The 13,380-nt window shown below is 46.1% G+C and overlaps 1 protein-coding gene across 1 annotated transcript in view; it reads right to left on the reverse strand.

The window, feature by feature from the left end:
- The window catches only part of LOC119386193 (UPF0764 protein C16orf89 homolog), a 98,988-nt gene extending 85,940 nt beyond the window's left edge, over positions 1–13,048 (reverse strand). The window contains exon 1 of the mRNA XM_049414249.1: positions 12,718–13,048. Within this exon, the coding sequence (XP_049270206.1) occupies positions 12,718–12,970 (253 nt within the window). The 5' untranslated portion in view covers positions 12,971–13,048. The remainder of the gene's footprint in view (positions 1–12,717) is intronic.
- Between the last annotated feature and the right edge of the window lie 332 nt (positions 13,049–13,380).

The raw sequence follows: 13,380 nt of genomic DNA on the forward strand, positions 1-13,380 counted from the left end.
TACCCCATGAAGGGGACGAGAGGATGACCGCCGCCGCAGCTCAGTGGTAGAGCATCGGACGCGTTATTGGAAGGTCGCAGGTTCGGTCCCTGCCGGCGGCAAGTTATCTTTTCGTCCATTTTACTTTCTTCACATTTATATTCTAATTACTACAAATAACACCCCCTATACTTTCCGTGGCATTATTGTCTGTTAGTTCTAATTAATATTAGCAATATTAAGTATCTTGAGAACGTAAACTTTCCCCGCACTTTGGCCGCTTTAGGAAAAACGAGGGGCCCGTCAAATCCAGCCGCAATAAACGTCAGCGAAGTGGATCACGGCTTCTTCTTTAAGAAAAATGTATACCAACATGGCAAACGCAGCAAGCAGGCGCGTATCGGATATTTCACGAGATTGAAACGGGAAGAAAAGAGCCTCATTTTTCGCAATGCGCTTTGATGAGCAAATATTTTTCCTTCGTTTATCTTTGCTTCTGTTACGAATTCTAAAATTTTAATAATGACTCTCGTGCGAATTCTCTGTCACCGCCTTCGATACCCGATGCTCGTGCAAAATCCCTCTGTCTCTCTCTCTCTCTCTTCCTTTTTTTTTCCTTTAGAAGCCACACAGTTTGGATATGTGTGGGTAGAAAGTACTTACACCTTTTTCGAATAGGGAACTTACACTGTCACGGCGCCACGTTTGATATGTGGAATCATTGCTGAGTGGAAGAGAGTTAGCAGTGATGAGAAAACAGTGCTCACGTTTCGCAGAAATCATTCAGAAAGTTCTCCGAAGACATCGAGCGAGAACGCTCAAAAGTATAAATTGCGAGAGGCCGGCGCCGTTGTTTTTTATTTCTTTTTTTTTTTCTGAGTGCCGCTTCTATAGGTGTGGACCGCGTGCCACTCCGTCAATTGTTTCTTTCCATTTCGCTCTAAGATCAACGAAAGTTGACGAAGGTATTGGCTTAGATCGTCCCGTAGGTCGTTTTTCTTACTACAGTGAACCTCTGAAAACGTCTCTGTACCCAATGAACGAAACGTAGCCTACGGCAAACCATTTCTGCAGAAGCCCTCAAGGTGAAGGAACGATACTCGAAAGTGAAAACGAAAGTGTCGCCCACATATTCGTAACACGAAGCCACAAAGGTCATCCAATCGGATTTCTCAGAATGTTGTCTAATTGACAAAGCAGGATCAGGAGGAATTTTCGGCAGAATTTCGAGAGCTTCAACGTTCGCACTTGTTGCGCATGCGCGATACCACGAACAAAAGTCACACGGTTCCCTATGCATTTGCCTAAGACAGTTCAAAGGCGAAAGCCATATTCTTCTTCTTTTTTCTTCTCAGTGAATTGTATTGTATTTCTTCTCAGTGAATTGTAGGCCGCACGGAGCCACACGGAACCGAAAGAACGAAGCTTAGACAAATCCGTGTACTGCCATCATTCCCATGCCGGCTGAATTGTCATGCGTTACAGCTCGCAACACACACTAGCGCCAGATTTCGCTCTAGTGTACCATAATAAAATTTCATGTTTTATACCAAGCACCTAAACATCAAGATCACTCTTTGTCGGCACATCGCCATGCGCACTGCGCGGGGCCGAAGCAATGCTATTCGAGACGACTGGCTGCACACACGCGAAACTTAAAAAAAGAAAGGTGGGGGGGGGGGGGCGCTAAGAGTGCGTGAAGTATGACAAGATGCCTGCTTAAGGTGGTTGTATACGCAACATTCGTGACAAGGAAAACCTTTTTATTTTGCAGAACGGTAAAGTGCGCTCCGTCCTATCTTGTCCCTTCTTTTCTTCAAGCATTGTGCGCACAGAAAAGGTTTTCCTTGTCAAGTACGAAGTGTGACGTCGGTGAAGTTTGCGACGTAGAAGCACTGCCTTAGACTGACGAATCATAGAAACGAAGTCTCCCGATGAACACGGGCGCAAGAGTTTGACGAGAACCGGTTGAGCCCAGTGATGTGTTACACCCTTTCCGGCAGTTTCTTGTAAGTAATGGCTGCCACCTTCAAGCGCTGCTAATCCTGGTTCACGTACTTCCAATAAGAGTGTCCTGTACGGCTTCACAACCATGTAAACTTGCCGCTTTGACTGCATACACTCTGTACATCAGTACGTATTATATACTAATTCAACTTGTCAAGGATTCGAAATCAGTATTCCCAAACAAACTCAGAGAAAAAGACGTTCTAACTCGAGAATGATGATGTCAACCATATCCCAAGCAAAGTGGGCCCCTTAGTGGCAAAAAACGCTTACCATACTTTAACTTTATTTTTTCCGAATTCGGCCGAAGCTTCGGATGATCTCTTTCTGGCGCATATAACGTTCCTGCTTTGTCGTATTTGCAATTCCTTAGGCAACAGTTCACAAGGAATGCAAGTGCTTGTGTCCAGCAGATGTTTATAGCAGATAAGTTCTGAGCCGATGAATGGCTAAAAGGTTAGCACTGACTGTCTACATCTACCACATTAAGTAACGCACACAGCCATTTGGTAGAATGACTAAAACATTTCTTGGTTGACCGTGTGGGTTTGCGCGGTGAACGCCGCTATGTGTCCGCACTCATCACTTTTCGCATCTTTCCCCCTTGCTTTCTTGATTCGTTTTCTGCCTCCGCCTCCCCCCCTCCCCAGTATTGGGTAACGAATAGGGTACATCCTGGTTAACCTTCCTGCCTTTCCTATGCCTTTCTGTCTCTTACTCACGCACAGAGCTGCCTGGAATTGCGTGGTGTGAACTCTCGCGTGGCGCATTTTTATTGCGATATCAATTATATGGACACTCTTGGCGGGTTTTTACCGTCGCCGTCATGGGCCGTAAAAGTCTAAATTGATAACATGGCCCGCGCATCGTGTGTTCTACCCGCAAATAAAAGTGCGCGAGCGGGGGCGACGAACGCGGCTGAAGCAGAGATCAAACGAGCCGGCCATTTCTGTCGCACGAAGGGCGCATGCGATAACATCACCCCGCGTGCGAGGCCTTTCGTTGTTTGCTGCTCAAGCAGAGAGGAAACGCCCTGCCCGTGTTTCCTCGGGCGAAGGAGCATGGACACCGGAGGAGGGGGAGGGGGGGGGGGCTGCGTCGCTAGAGCAGCAAGTGTGAACTTTCACCATAGCGCGCTGTCCCGAGCGCTGGCGCGCTCTCTCGATCTCGACAAACATCACCATAGGGCTCACATGCCCTTCTACGTGCTGTGGTTCTCACAACGTCGCGTTGACGTAGCAAACTGCACGAAAACCCGCTTTTCTCCTTAGAGTCGCCGTATTCCCTTACACCACCGTTTTGGAGCGGTGCTTTTAAAGCCGAGCTCGAACGGACGAAGTATTGTCCGGCAGACAAGTTTAAACTGCGCGAAGAAAACACGTAAAACATAAAAACACGCACTATACCATACATAACACAACCATGTATGGTATAGTATAGCAAGGGGTGGAAAAAGGAAGGGAGGGCGCGGAGGAGGGAAAGGAGGAGCGAGAGTAGAGCACAGTATAGCGGAGGCGAGTTGGAGGTCGGAGACACGCAGGTGGTCAAACAGAGAGGAGGTTCCTTCAGTGCTAAACCATGCCTATATCCGCCTAGCTTTGCATCACTTTGCATTTCATCGCTGAGGCTTCCCTTCAGCTCCGCTGTACATTGGCTTTTACGAAGTCAAGTCAGTTAAAGCCACGCATACATTGTAGAGTTACCCGAGATCGGATCCAAGAGAGTTAGCTGTTAGCCTTCCTCCGCATAACATTACAATTTGCTGCTATCGCATTCATTGCTTTGCCGTTGGGGCGAAACTGTGATTTTTTTTAAGTATACTGTTCGAACAGGAAATGCACATTTAAGTACAGCCCTATAAAACGTGCTTCTGCCCATAGCAACGTACAGATAAATATATTCTGAACGCCATGTCTGCCTTCCTTACACACTGCAAAAAAAATGCATAGGTCAGGTGGGAAGCGCGAGCTCCATCCAAAGGCCACGGACTTTTTAGGCTCCCTTCTTTTTAATCGACTCCTCAAATGTCAGATAAGCCTGTCGCACTCACTGCGAAGATCAGGACTATAGGTAAAGAGGAAGACGTCGAGCTCCGCCCTAAATGTCGTCGTGATCTCGTGAGCATGTCCCGTAGCTGCGAGTTTTTCAGACTTTCTCGTTAATCGGCCTCTCTTCACTGCTTCCTTTTCTCCTTAAGATACTGAAAAGCGCTCTCTTCTTTTTTTTTTTGCTTTCGTGCACTTCTCTCGTACCATGGATTCAAGTTTTGAAAGTGCACTTACTGGCACCCTGCGCATTGTGCGTAAGTACCCTGAAAGGGCTCATGCTCACAAGCAGGTCACGGAATGTTTTGCTTCTCCCCTCTCGATAAAAGTGATCCTGCTTAGCGCGTTCCTCGCGCCGATTCTTTCGGCGCCCTATTTATTCCCTTCTGTCATTGTATTTATGGTCTTTAGGGACACCGGTAAAGAAATAATAACAGGGTTATTGCATCTCTCGCCTTGCACTTAAGAAGTACTTACTTCAGTCTCTTCTAATCATGAGAGACTGTGTTGGCCGCGGCCAGGCCTTTGTTTTTTATTTTGTTAAGGCGAAAGCCTTAATTGTCTCGTTGAACAGCCCCTTGAGAGGAACACGCCAGGCGAGTTAAGTAGTTAAACAAAACCACGTGACCTACGTCACTGATTACGTCATATAGTGATGACGCTATGTGACGTCATAATGACGTCATCAATCGCAGAAAATGGTGACGTCATAGAAAGACGTCATCACGTGGCATCGTTGCTTGGTCAAAGGTGAGCCGATCACAGAGGCAGTGCAAAACCAGGTGAGGTGCAGAAATCTTTAAGGAGGAAGGAACATTGCATTCAACTAAGGATCTCAAGGTAATTTAACGCGTGTCTCTAACACTGAGGCTCGTTGTGTCTTTCAAGAAGTCTGGTCCCCGACTGTATACAACTTAAAGGGGTGGTGCCACTAAATTTGTGGCTTTTGCGTTCTTTGCTGTAAGCGTTTCCTATAGCTCCAGGAAGCATGATACACGCACCAAGATTCATGTATTCTCGCTAAATAGTTTAATATCGCCTTTCTATGTGGACGACTTTCGGTTCCGGTTTCTTGGCGCCGAGGTTGGGCCGTGACGTAGCAGTGTAGGGGGCTTGGTCACGTGACCGCACAAGGCTGTGACGCACTTAGCCAGGAAGCGATCGAAACTCTGCGATTGATGTAGCAACCGATGCTTTGCCGGTACCTACGTTGCGGAGGTTGCGGAGGTCCGGACATCACTCACGTCACTACAGCAGATCTAGTGTGACGTCACTACAACTTTCGGTGCCCCTCCTTAGAGCTACGTCAGTGTTGGCGCGTTAGCGATGGGTCTCGATCGGGAGAATGGGCATTTAGATACACTTTGGAAGTGAGTTAAAATATATTCTAAACGTTTGCTGTGTCCGACCCTTCGTGTGGAGTCTCCTTGCATACAGAGGAAACCCACAACAGGCTTGCTTTAGCCTCGAAATTTGATGGCGCCACCCCTTTAATGCATTTATAAGTGTGCAGCAAGCTTTCGCCTTCAAATGTTACAGAACGTAACACGCTGCAGGACTTTTTTTCTTTTTAGGGAAGCGATAATATCAGTAAATGGAAAATTCGCGTACGCAATACAGAGACGCCATACAAAGTAATTAATTTAATTTGATTTGATGAGTGCCTTATATAAAGTTTATGTGATTTTGTGTCTGATGCGTGCCTTATATAAAGTTTATGTGATTTTGTGTCTGATGAAAGGACCACAAGAAAAAAATGGCGGGCAGTTTGCACTAAGTCGCCCAAAGCCTGGCACAGCGAAGCTCTGACCCGTCGCCGCTCGTACTCTCCGCCAACCGACTCGTCTAGCTTCGAGATGCGCGCCTTCCTCTTCAGGAGTACGCAGCCAAGCTATGCACTATACAGCGGAGGTTGCACTTGATGTCTCTGTTGGTGGGCGTGGCGTAGCTACTGCGCATGCGCGGCTTGGCCAGGCGGTGCGGTATCTGGTCGCTTCAATTTCAAATTTATTTATTTACCAGAGAAAGCTGGAAGGCCGCCAAGGCTAAATGCCGCGAGAACGGCTTGACAAAGGCCCTGGTGACCTGTACATACACATGACAGTAGTGCGGAAATGATTCGAGGTACATAAAATGCAAGTACAATATAAAACACGAACAATACATACCAGGTAATTCATAAATCATTTCACAACTGATTATTTTCCAACACATAATATAAATGTGTAATAAAACGGGTCCTTCTCTCTATTTCTCTTTTTCTCATTCTCTCTATGCTACGCTTTACTCTCTCCCCTCCTCCTTTCCCTCCTCCTTTCCCTCCTCCTTTCCCTCCTCCTCACCATCACATCTCTCTTCCTCACGCTTACTTTCCTTTCCCGCCCGCTTGCTACACTACACTCTACAAGGCTATGATGTGCTCTGCTTGCGTGCTTGGATAGCCGAGTGGTTAGGACGCTCGCCTTCGGATCGAAGATACGCGGGTTGGAATCCCGCCTCGTGAAGATTTTTTTTTCGGCAAGGATTTTACTCTATCCCTTTCTTTCTTTCTTTCTTTCTTTCTTTCTTTCTTTCTTTCTTTCTTTCTTTCTTTCTTTCTTTCTTTCTTTCTTTCTTTGTTTCTTCTTTCTTTCTTTCTTTCTTTCTTTCTTTCTTTCTTTCTTTCTTTCTTTCTTTCTTTCTTTCTTTCTTCTTTCTTTCTGTACTCGTGTTCAGGTAGCCGCAGAGTGGCACATACCCGTTAAGATGATGATAGTTTTCTGCGATCGACTCACAAGAACGATTTGCTAAACAGCTTCGCTGTTTAAAAAAAAACAAAAAAGAGACGTTTGCTTGGTTCACTCATAGTAACAGCTTATTTAGCTTTCATTTGAACTCCTTAGAATGTGCATATTAATCGCATTTCCTGGTTTCGTTTCGTGCGTTTTGATTGTCTTTTTTTTTCTTGCTTATATATATCTTCTAGACTTTGTGTTTGTTCGTGCAACATGCATATGTCTATATGGGTAAATGAGCAGTCGAAACTTAATTATTTATCGGAGTGCGCGGCTTTGATGTAGCGTACCTTCCCATACGAGCGCAAGTATTAGAGAACAGCAACAACAAGCTAGCGGTGAAAAAAAAAAAGGCGGAGAGTTTTTGGTGTTACTTATTTTGCTCGTTAGAGGTATTAAGCTTAATTAGCGGAGTATTTGAACAGCCGAGTGTGTATTTGCATACTCATCATTAACTTTCATTAAAGCCGAGCGCAGGTTGTTTTTGGGTGTACGCCGAAGCGGGGGACATTGTTGTCGCATAGAAAATGACGATCGACGCGGAAGCAAAACAACCCTTAGTGGCAGCGCTGTCCGCCGCAAGTGAAATGCTAATGCGCATGCAAGGGAGGGGCAAGCGTGCATCATCTCCCGTGGGAACACTCTGCACTAATGGCGTTCCGTGTCGCGAAACCGGCCCAGTGCTGCAACGTCACTTGAGAACTGGCTCTCATTAAGGGCTAGCGTGAAAGGGAGACTTAAAACTCCTATGAATAGGGATGGGCAAATAGCAAAATTTTATGATCAAAGCGAATAGTGATTTGGTCGAATAATTTTTAATCTAATAGTTCGAATAGTATATATAAGATATAATAAAGACAAACGAGCATTTCTTTCATTACCCAACTAACTTTCGCTAACTTTTTAAGAATTAGTACTATAGGCATGTGCGAATGTCACTTTTTTTGTTCCAAGTGTAGTCGAAGCAACTTTGAATAGTAGCAAGATTTGAATAACAGTACGTTGTAAGCGGTAAAATACGTTACGTTTTAAAATGTGCTATGCTTAGCGCGTGTAAGCCCGTATAACAAGCCTTTAAAGGGACCCTGAAACGGTTTTTTGAAGTTTTGTCAGCGTATAGGCAGGAGCATCCCCAAATCATTCGCACCAGAAATTAAGCGACGCACTGTCTACCAAAGCCGCTACGGAATTTATATCTATACCCTCCTCCTCACCACTGCCTTGCACCCTCAACTCACAGACACCCTGGCATCGTCGGCGATCGCAGCGCTCTCATGAGCGCACTCGACGGTTTGAGCTTCGCCCAGTCATGGCCTCATGGCCGACGGGTTGCGCGCAATCTCGGAGGCCCAACAAAGACGAAAGCTCGCGGAATGGTTGATATCTGCTCCGACAGGTGTCGCCACACTACCAGCAGATCTTACTTTATTCTCCTGTACGGCTACAATCTGCAAAAGCATGCGGACAAACAAAAATAATTTGAGAACGATCACCGATAAGCGTAAACTCGGGCATTGTGATTGTGTCTTCAGGGGTGAAGTTACAGCCACAAAAACGTGGATCGTGGCGTTGAACGGATAGCGAGAGCGCGACGCTCATTGCAGCGACGAGCTGAAGGGATTCCGCTCGCCAGATTCCTCACGAACATTGCACGATGTCGCAGCTTTACAAGTCACCAATTGCTAGATATGTGGTACACAACACGGCTAGGGCAATTCATTTTGTCCAAGAAAAGAAACCTCGAGATAAACATTGTCGCTCAGCTCACGTCAACACGGAGTACGTTGTAACACGGGCAGACGACGCTCGCTGCCCACAGGAGGTTCAGTGACGTGTACTGGACATATCCAATCAGATCAGCCGCCTGCGTGACGTAGCGCTTCCAATACGACGCGCATTGGAAGTGGGCGGTTTGAAAACGCGTTTGGCTGAGCCGCTGTGATCGGTGGCGATTCGCAGCTTTAAAGCTTTGTAATAAATTACACAGTTTACGCACAGAGCTTAAATCGGTCTGTAAATGATCCTTAGGACTTGCTCTACCGGCTCAATGTGTTCGTACAAAATCGTCAAAACCGTTTCAGGGTCCCTTTAAATTTAAAAACATTTAACCTTGAAGTGTGCCTTCGCGGCAGTGCAGATTTCTCCTGATTATATAATTTCACAGCATAACAATATAATGCTGCAGCGAAACAACCTTTACAGGGAGCTGCATGCGTGTCTTCGTTCAATTTCTAATAACCTGAATTCGTGTCGAAGCGAATTCTGTAATATTCGTTCCACTATTCGAAGCGCTCGAATATTCGCCCATGCCTAGCTGTGAAGCTTCGTGTGTGGTGCCGCCCCCTCACCCCCTTTTTTGTTTGTTTAATAATAAGCATTAGCTTGCTTACGTTCGTCTTCCATTTACTTCTCCGGACTCACCTCGAAAACTTATTTAAGTAGAAAGTTTACGTTAGGGTGTCCCATGTGTTCGGGGGCGCATACCGCCGGGCGCGTAGAAAAAAGAGTGCGAAGACCAGAACTTAATTTAAAAATGTTGAGTGCGTGGTCTTACAATAGTGTTTACATTCCCTAGAAATGTGTGTGCCCTATAATATATTATTCTCTCTCTGCCCTCTTTTCCGTGGCATCTGATCTCATTTATTCAAGAATGCATCCACTGCGCATATCGTATTGTCGGTCTTGGGAAAAAAAGATACCAAAATACATTTTAGCTCTCCATATCTTACGCCTTTCTTACAAAATCCGAAAAATGAAAACACTGCCACTCTTAGCTGAAATTGCTTATCACTGCTCGTGCTCTCGAAAGGAGAGACTCCGTAAGATGAGATTCATGTATGCATAACCATTTTAATTACGTGCGTATTGACACAGATGCCTGGCTTGCGTATTTTCTTAAAGCTGCCCTTGACTTGGCAAACCTACTAACTTGCTGAAACGTTACCTGGACTATCAATGCTTCGTTCTCTTGCGTAATTCCTTGCTCACTGAGTTCCGTTAATCTGCTTAATTGTGATGACATCAGAACAACTAATTTCTTTGCCACTGTCTTCTGTAAGCACCATTTTCTTTAAACGTCCTTTTTTGACCGATTTAACAAATGTTTAAGTCACAAAGTAGTCGCATTGCTAACGAATAAACCAGTTCAACAAGTTCAGCGAAGAGGACGTAGCAAGAAGATATGAACACCGAAATAGATTGTCTGTCAAGGCGAATTGAGTGAATAATTAAACTCCGAGGTTTTACCTGCCAAAACCACGATATGATAACGGGTCATGCCGCGGTGCGGGGCATAAGACTTAATTTTGATCGCTTGGAGTTCCTTAACGAGCGCCTAGAGCTAAGTAGAAATCGAAAGAGGTAAGCAGATTGACTAGAAGCGCTGTTTTGAAGAAAAACATATGGAATACGATAGTTAGAATACGGATAGGGGGGCCCATGGCCGGCGCGCAGGACAAGAATAATTTAAAAAAAAAAACATCAAAACAGTTTTTGTTAATGCCGGAGGAAGATAATTTGCTCATTGCTGGCGGTTTTGATGATCAATGGAAACAATATATGATTTTCCACAAATTCTCTTTAAACAGGCTTTCCGACTCGGAAAGCTTCTTCATGAACAGGAGTCGACTTAGATATCGTTGTGTGATTAACGATTCTCTTGACAATTTCTCGACGACACGAGGTAGATCTATGCCAAGTGCGTTGTTATGGGCCCTCGGCTTTTCTTCACGGTGTATTTCGCGGCGGGCACTCGTTAATTTACACATACTTGCATACATACTTGACTAGGGTTTATCAATGAATCCATTTTGAAAGGATGACAGCAGTTGCCTGAGAAAACAGTTAGTGAATGGCAAAAACAACCTGCGAAAGCGTTGCGTGCACTATTTTGTAACTCGAAACTGTACACTATCCCGGATGTAAAAAAAAAAGCAAACATCTTGGGTTTGATAGAAATGCCTGGAATTTTTACATGCCAAAGCCTTGATGTGATTACAAAGCTCTTCGTACTTGGGGACTACGGGATAATTTTGACCACCAAGTATATACGAGTGGTTTCGCATTTCGCCTTCATCGAAACATGGTCGTCGCAGCCGGGAATCGAACCCGCGTCCTTGAGCTTAGCAGCGCAACACCTTAGCCGCTACGCTACCATGTCGGGCCGTGAGAAAGTCACCAGGAAGATCATTATAAGCTCTTTATATGGTGAAAGGCAAAACCAGCGAAGTTGGTTTCGTTACCATTTAAAGGCGGATTGCACCATTACGCGTTCACACATTTTACAAGGAATGATCCACGAAAATGTACATGTGGCTTCGGGACGAGAAAACATTTACTTTATGACTGATAATAATTATATCTGAGGTTTCACATGACAGAACCACGATATGATTATGACGCACACCATAGAGGTGGGCTCCGGAAAATTTAGACCACCTGGTGTTCTTCAACGTGCACTGACATCGAACCGTACACGGACCTTTAGCATATCGCTTCCTTAAGAATGCGACAGCCGCGACTGGGATCGAATCCGCGACCTTCGGGTCAGCAGCTGAGCACCGTAGCCGCTGTTCCACTGAGGCGGACAACCTTATGACTGAGGAATACGACACATGCAAGGTCACATTGCTCAGTCTGGGCACAGCGAGTGCCGTTCTTGCATATCTGGAGTAAACAAACACTCCCCAGAATATAACATCCTTTCATGCCCAGAAAATTCAGAAATGCTTGGCGTCACAGATCGTCCACAGAGAAAGTCAGGCGGTGCCTTCGAACGCAGCGTTTTGCGTATGGCTACCCAACGCGCATGCTTCTGATTTCGTGCATATCTTGGGGAATCAGTTACGGTCATGGAATACCTTCTTCTCTTTGTTTATCATTGATTCCCCATTTTCCATTCCGCCAACGCAGGGTAGCAAACCGGATAATCCGTATGACACTCTTTCCTTTCCCTTACTCCCTCTGTCTTTATCTTTTGCGATAAATTTTACAATCATGTACTACATTCGATTTTCAATGGCCTCGTGCGAAACGGGCCACATGAGCCCTCATTGAACAGACTACATACGCTGGCTTCCGCTCAATCTCAGGCACGACCTATCATTCGTGTGCAAGTGCACCTCACATACGCGTGCAAATATCGGTGTCGTAACGCGTATAAACGCTACACACTAATTTTCTTCGCATAGCGATACGTGCAAAAAAAGGGAACTACTGCCTGCCCCTGTGTTCCCATTTTTAGAGCGTAAGAAGACACGATAAGCTAGTTTTCCAATGATTAGGTATAGTCTCACAGAGAGAAAAATAAAAGCAGAGATGTTAATAGAGAAGGCGTGAGCTCGGCTACCAAATGCTGGAGGAAAGGGAAACGGAAACTTGAAGGATACAGGAGCATGGTGAGCGCGCGTTCGTGCGCGTGTATCCCTACACAGTCGAAGGCGCTCGCAAAAACAACGTCGTTCTCGAAACGCACAGCACAGCAGTGCTTCCACGGCTATCTGATTAAAGAAAGGAAAGGCAGGGGGATTAACCAGGCGAACACCCTATTTGCTACGTTTACGCTTGGGGCAAATAGGGATGAAAAGATAGAAGGTAGGAAAGAGAAACAGTGCTGTTCACGGAAAGATGCCCGCCGAGTTTACAAACGGACGCAGTAACCTGGGCCGAATGCATGAAACTTCTCTTTCGTAAGTGTTTTCCCATTGGTCAGCCTGCTTCGCTAATGATCGCTATTGGCTAAAATATTCTCTTATGAAAATCTTCAGCGTAAGACGCTTTTGCGAATACGGGTCCTGTTAACTTTCAGCAGTTGCAATCATGCTCTCATTTATTTAGCGCCAGCAGTACACACGCCCATGATTAGAAGGTCCTTAGTGTTCGCACAATGCAAGGATGGGCCACGCAAAGCTTACCGACGACCATGGCGAGTCCGATGTATATGTCCTCGTAGAGGTACTCGATCCTGTTCCCGAGAGCGGTCACGCTGCCTTCGGCCACGGACAGCGCATCGTCCACCAGGTCCCAGTCGGTGGCACGCGCCGTTGACCACTTCTCCTCAGCCGCGACCAACACACGTGCTCCTAATCGCGCTGTTATTGAGCACGCTAACACGGCGGCGACAGCCAGGAGCGACACCCCGGCGCTCCTCGCCGCCGCAGACGTCATCCCTTCAGCTCAGACCGGGAGCGGCGCGAGCTGTAGACACAAGTCCAACAGCTGTTTTCGCGGAGCCGGCGAGATCCCGGTTTTGGAGGTGGCGGCGAGTCTTTTAAACGGGACGCCCTTAGCCGCGGTTGGTCCGTTCGATCGGAGAGCTGCGCCCACGCGGACGCGTACGCGCATGCGCTCTCCGGCGCCCTCTCTATGTTGATTCTATTTCGTTTTCTGTTCCGCACCACTCGTTGCACGCAGTGTTGCCATGTTGGTGATGTCAAAAAGTTTAGTTTTTCTTTCGTCAGGTAGTTCGGAAAGTTTGCTTGTTTATTTGTTCATTTGTATCGTTGAAATTGAAATGAACTGCCTACCGGAACACAAGTAGACAGGACAGGCGCAGACTAACAACTGGATTTATTTAC

The sequence above is a fragment of the Rhipicephalus sanguineus genome, chromosome 3 (assembly GCF_013339695.2).
Source record: "Rhipicephalus sanguineus isolate Rsan-2018 chromosome 3, BIME_Rsan_1.4, whole genome shotgun sequence".
In the NCBI taxonomy this organism is placed as follows: Eukaryota; Metazoa; Arthropoda; class Arachnida; order Ixodida; family Ixodidae; genus Rhipicephalus; species Rhipicephalus sanguineus.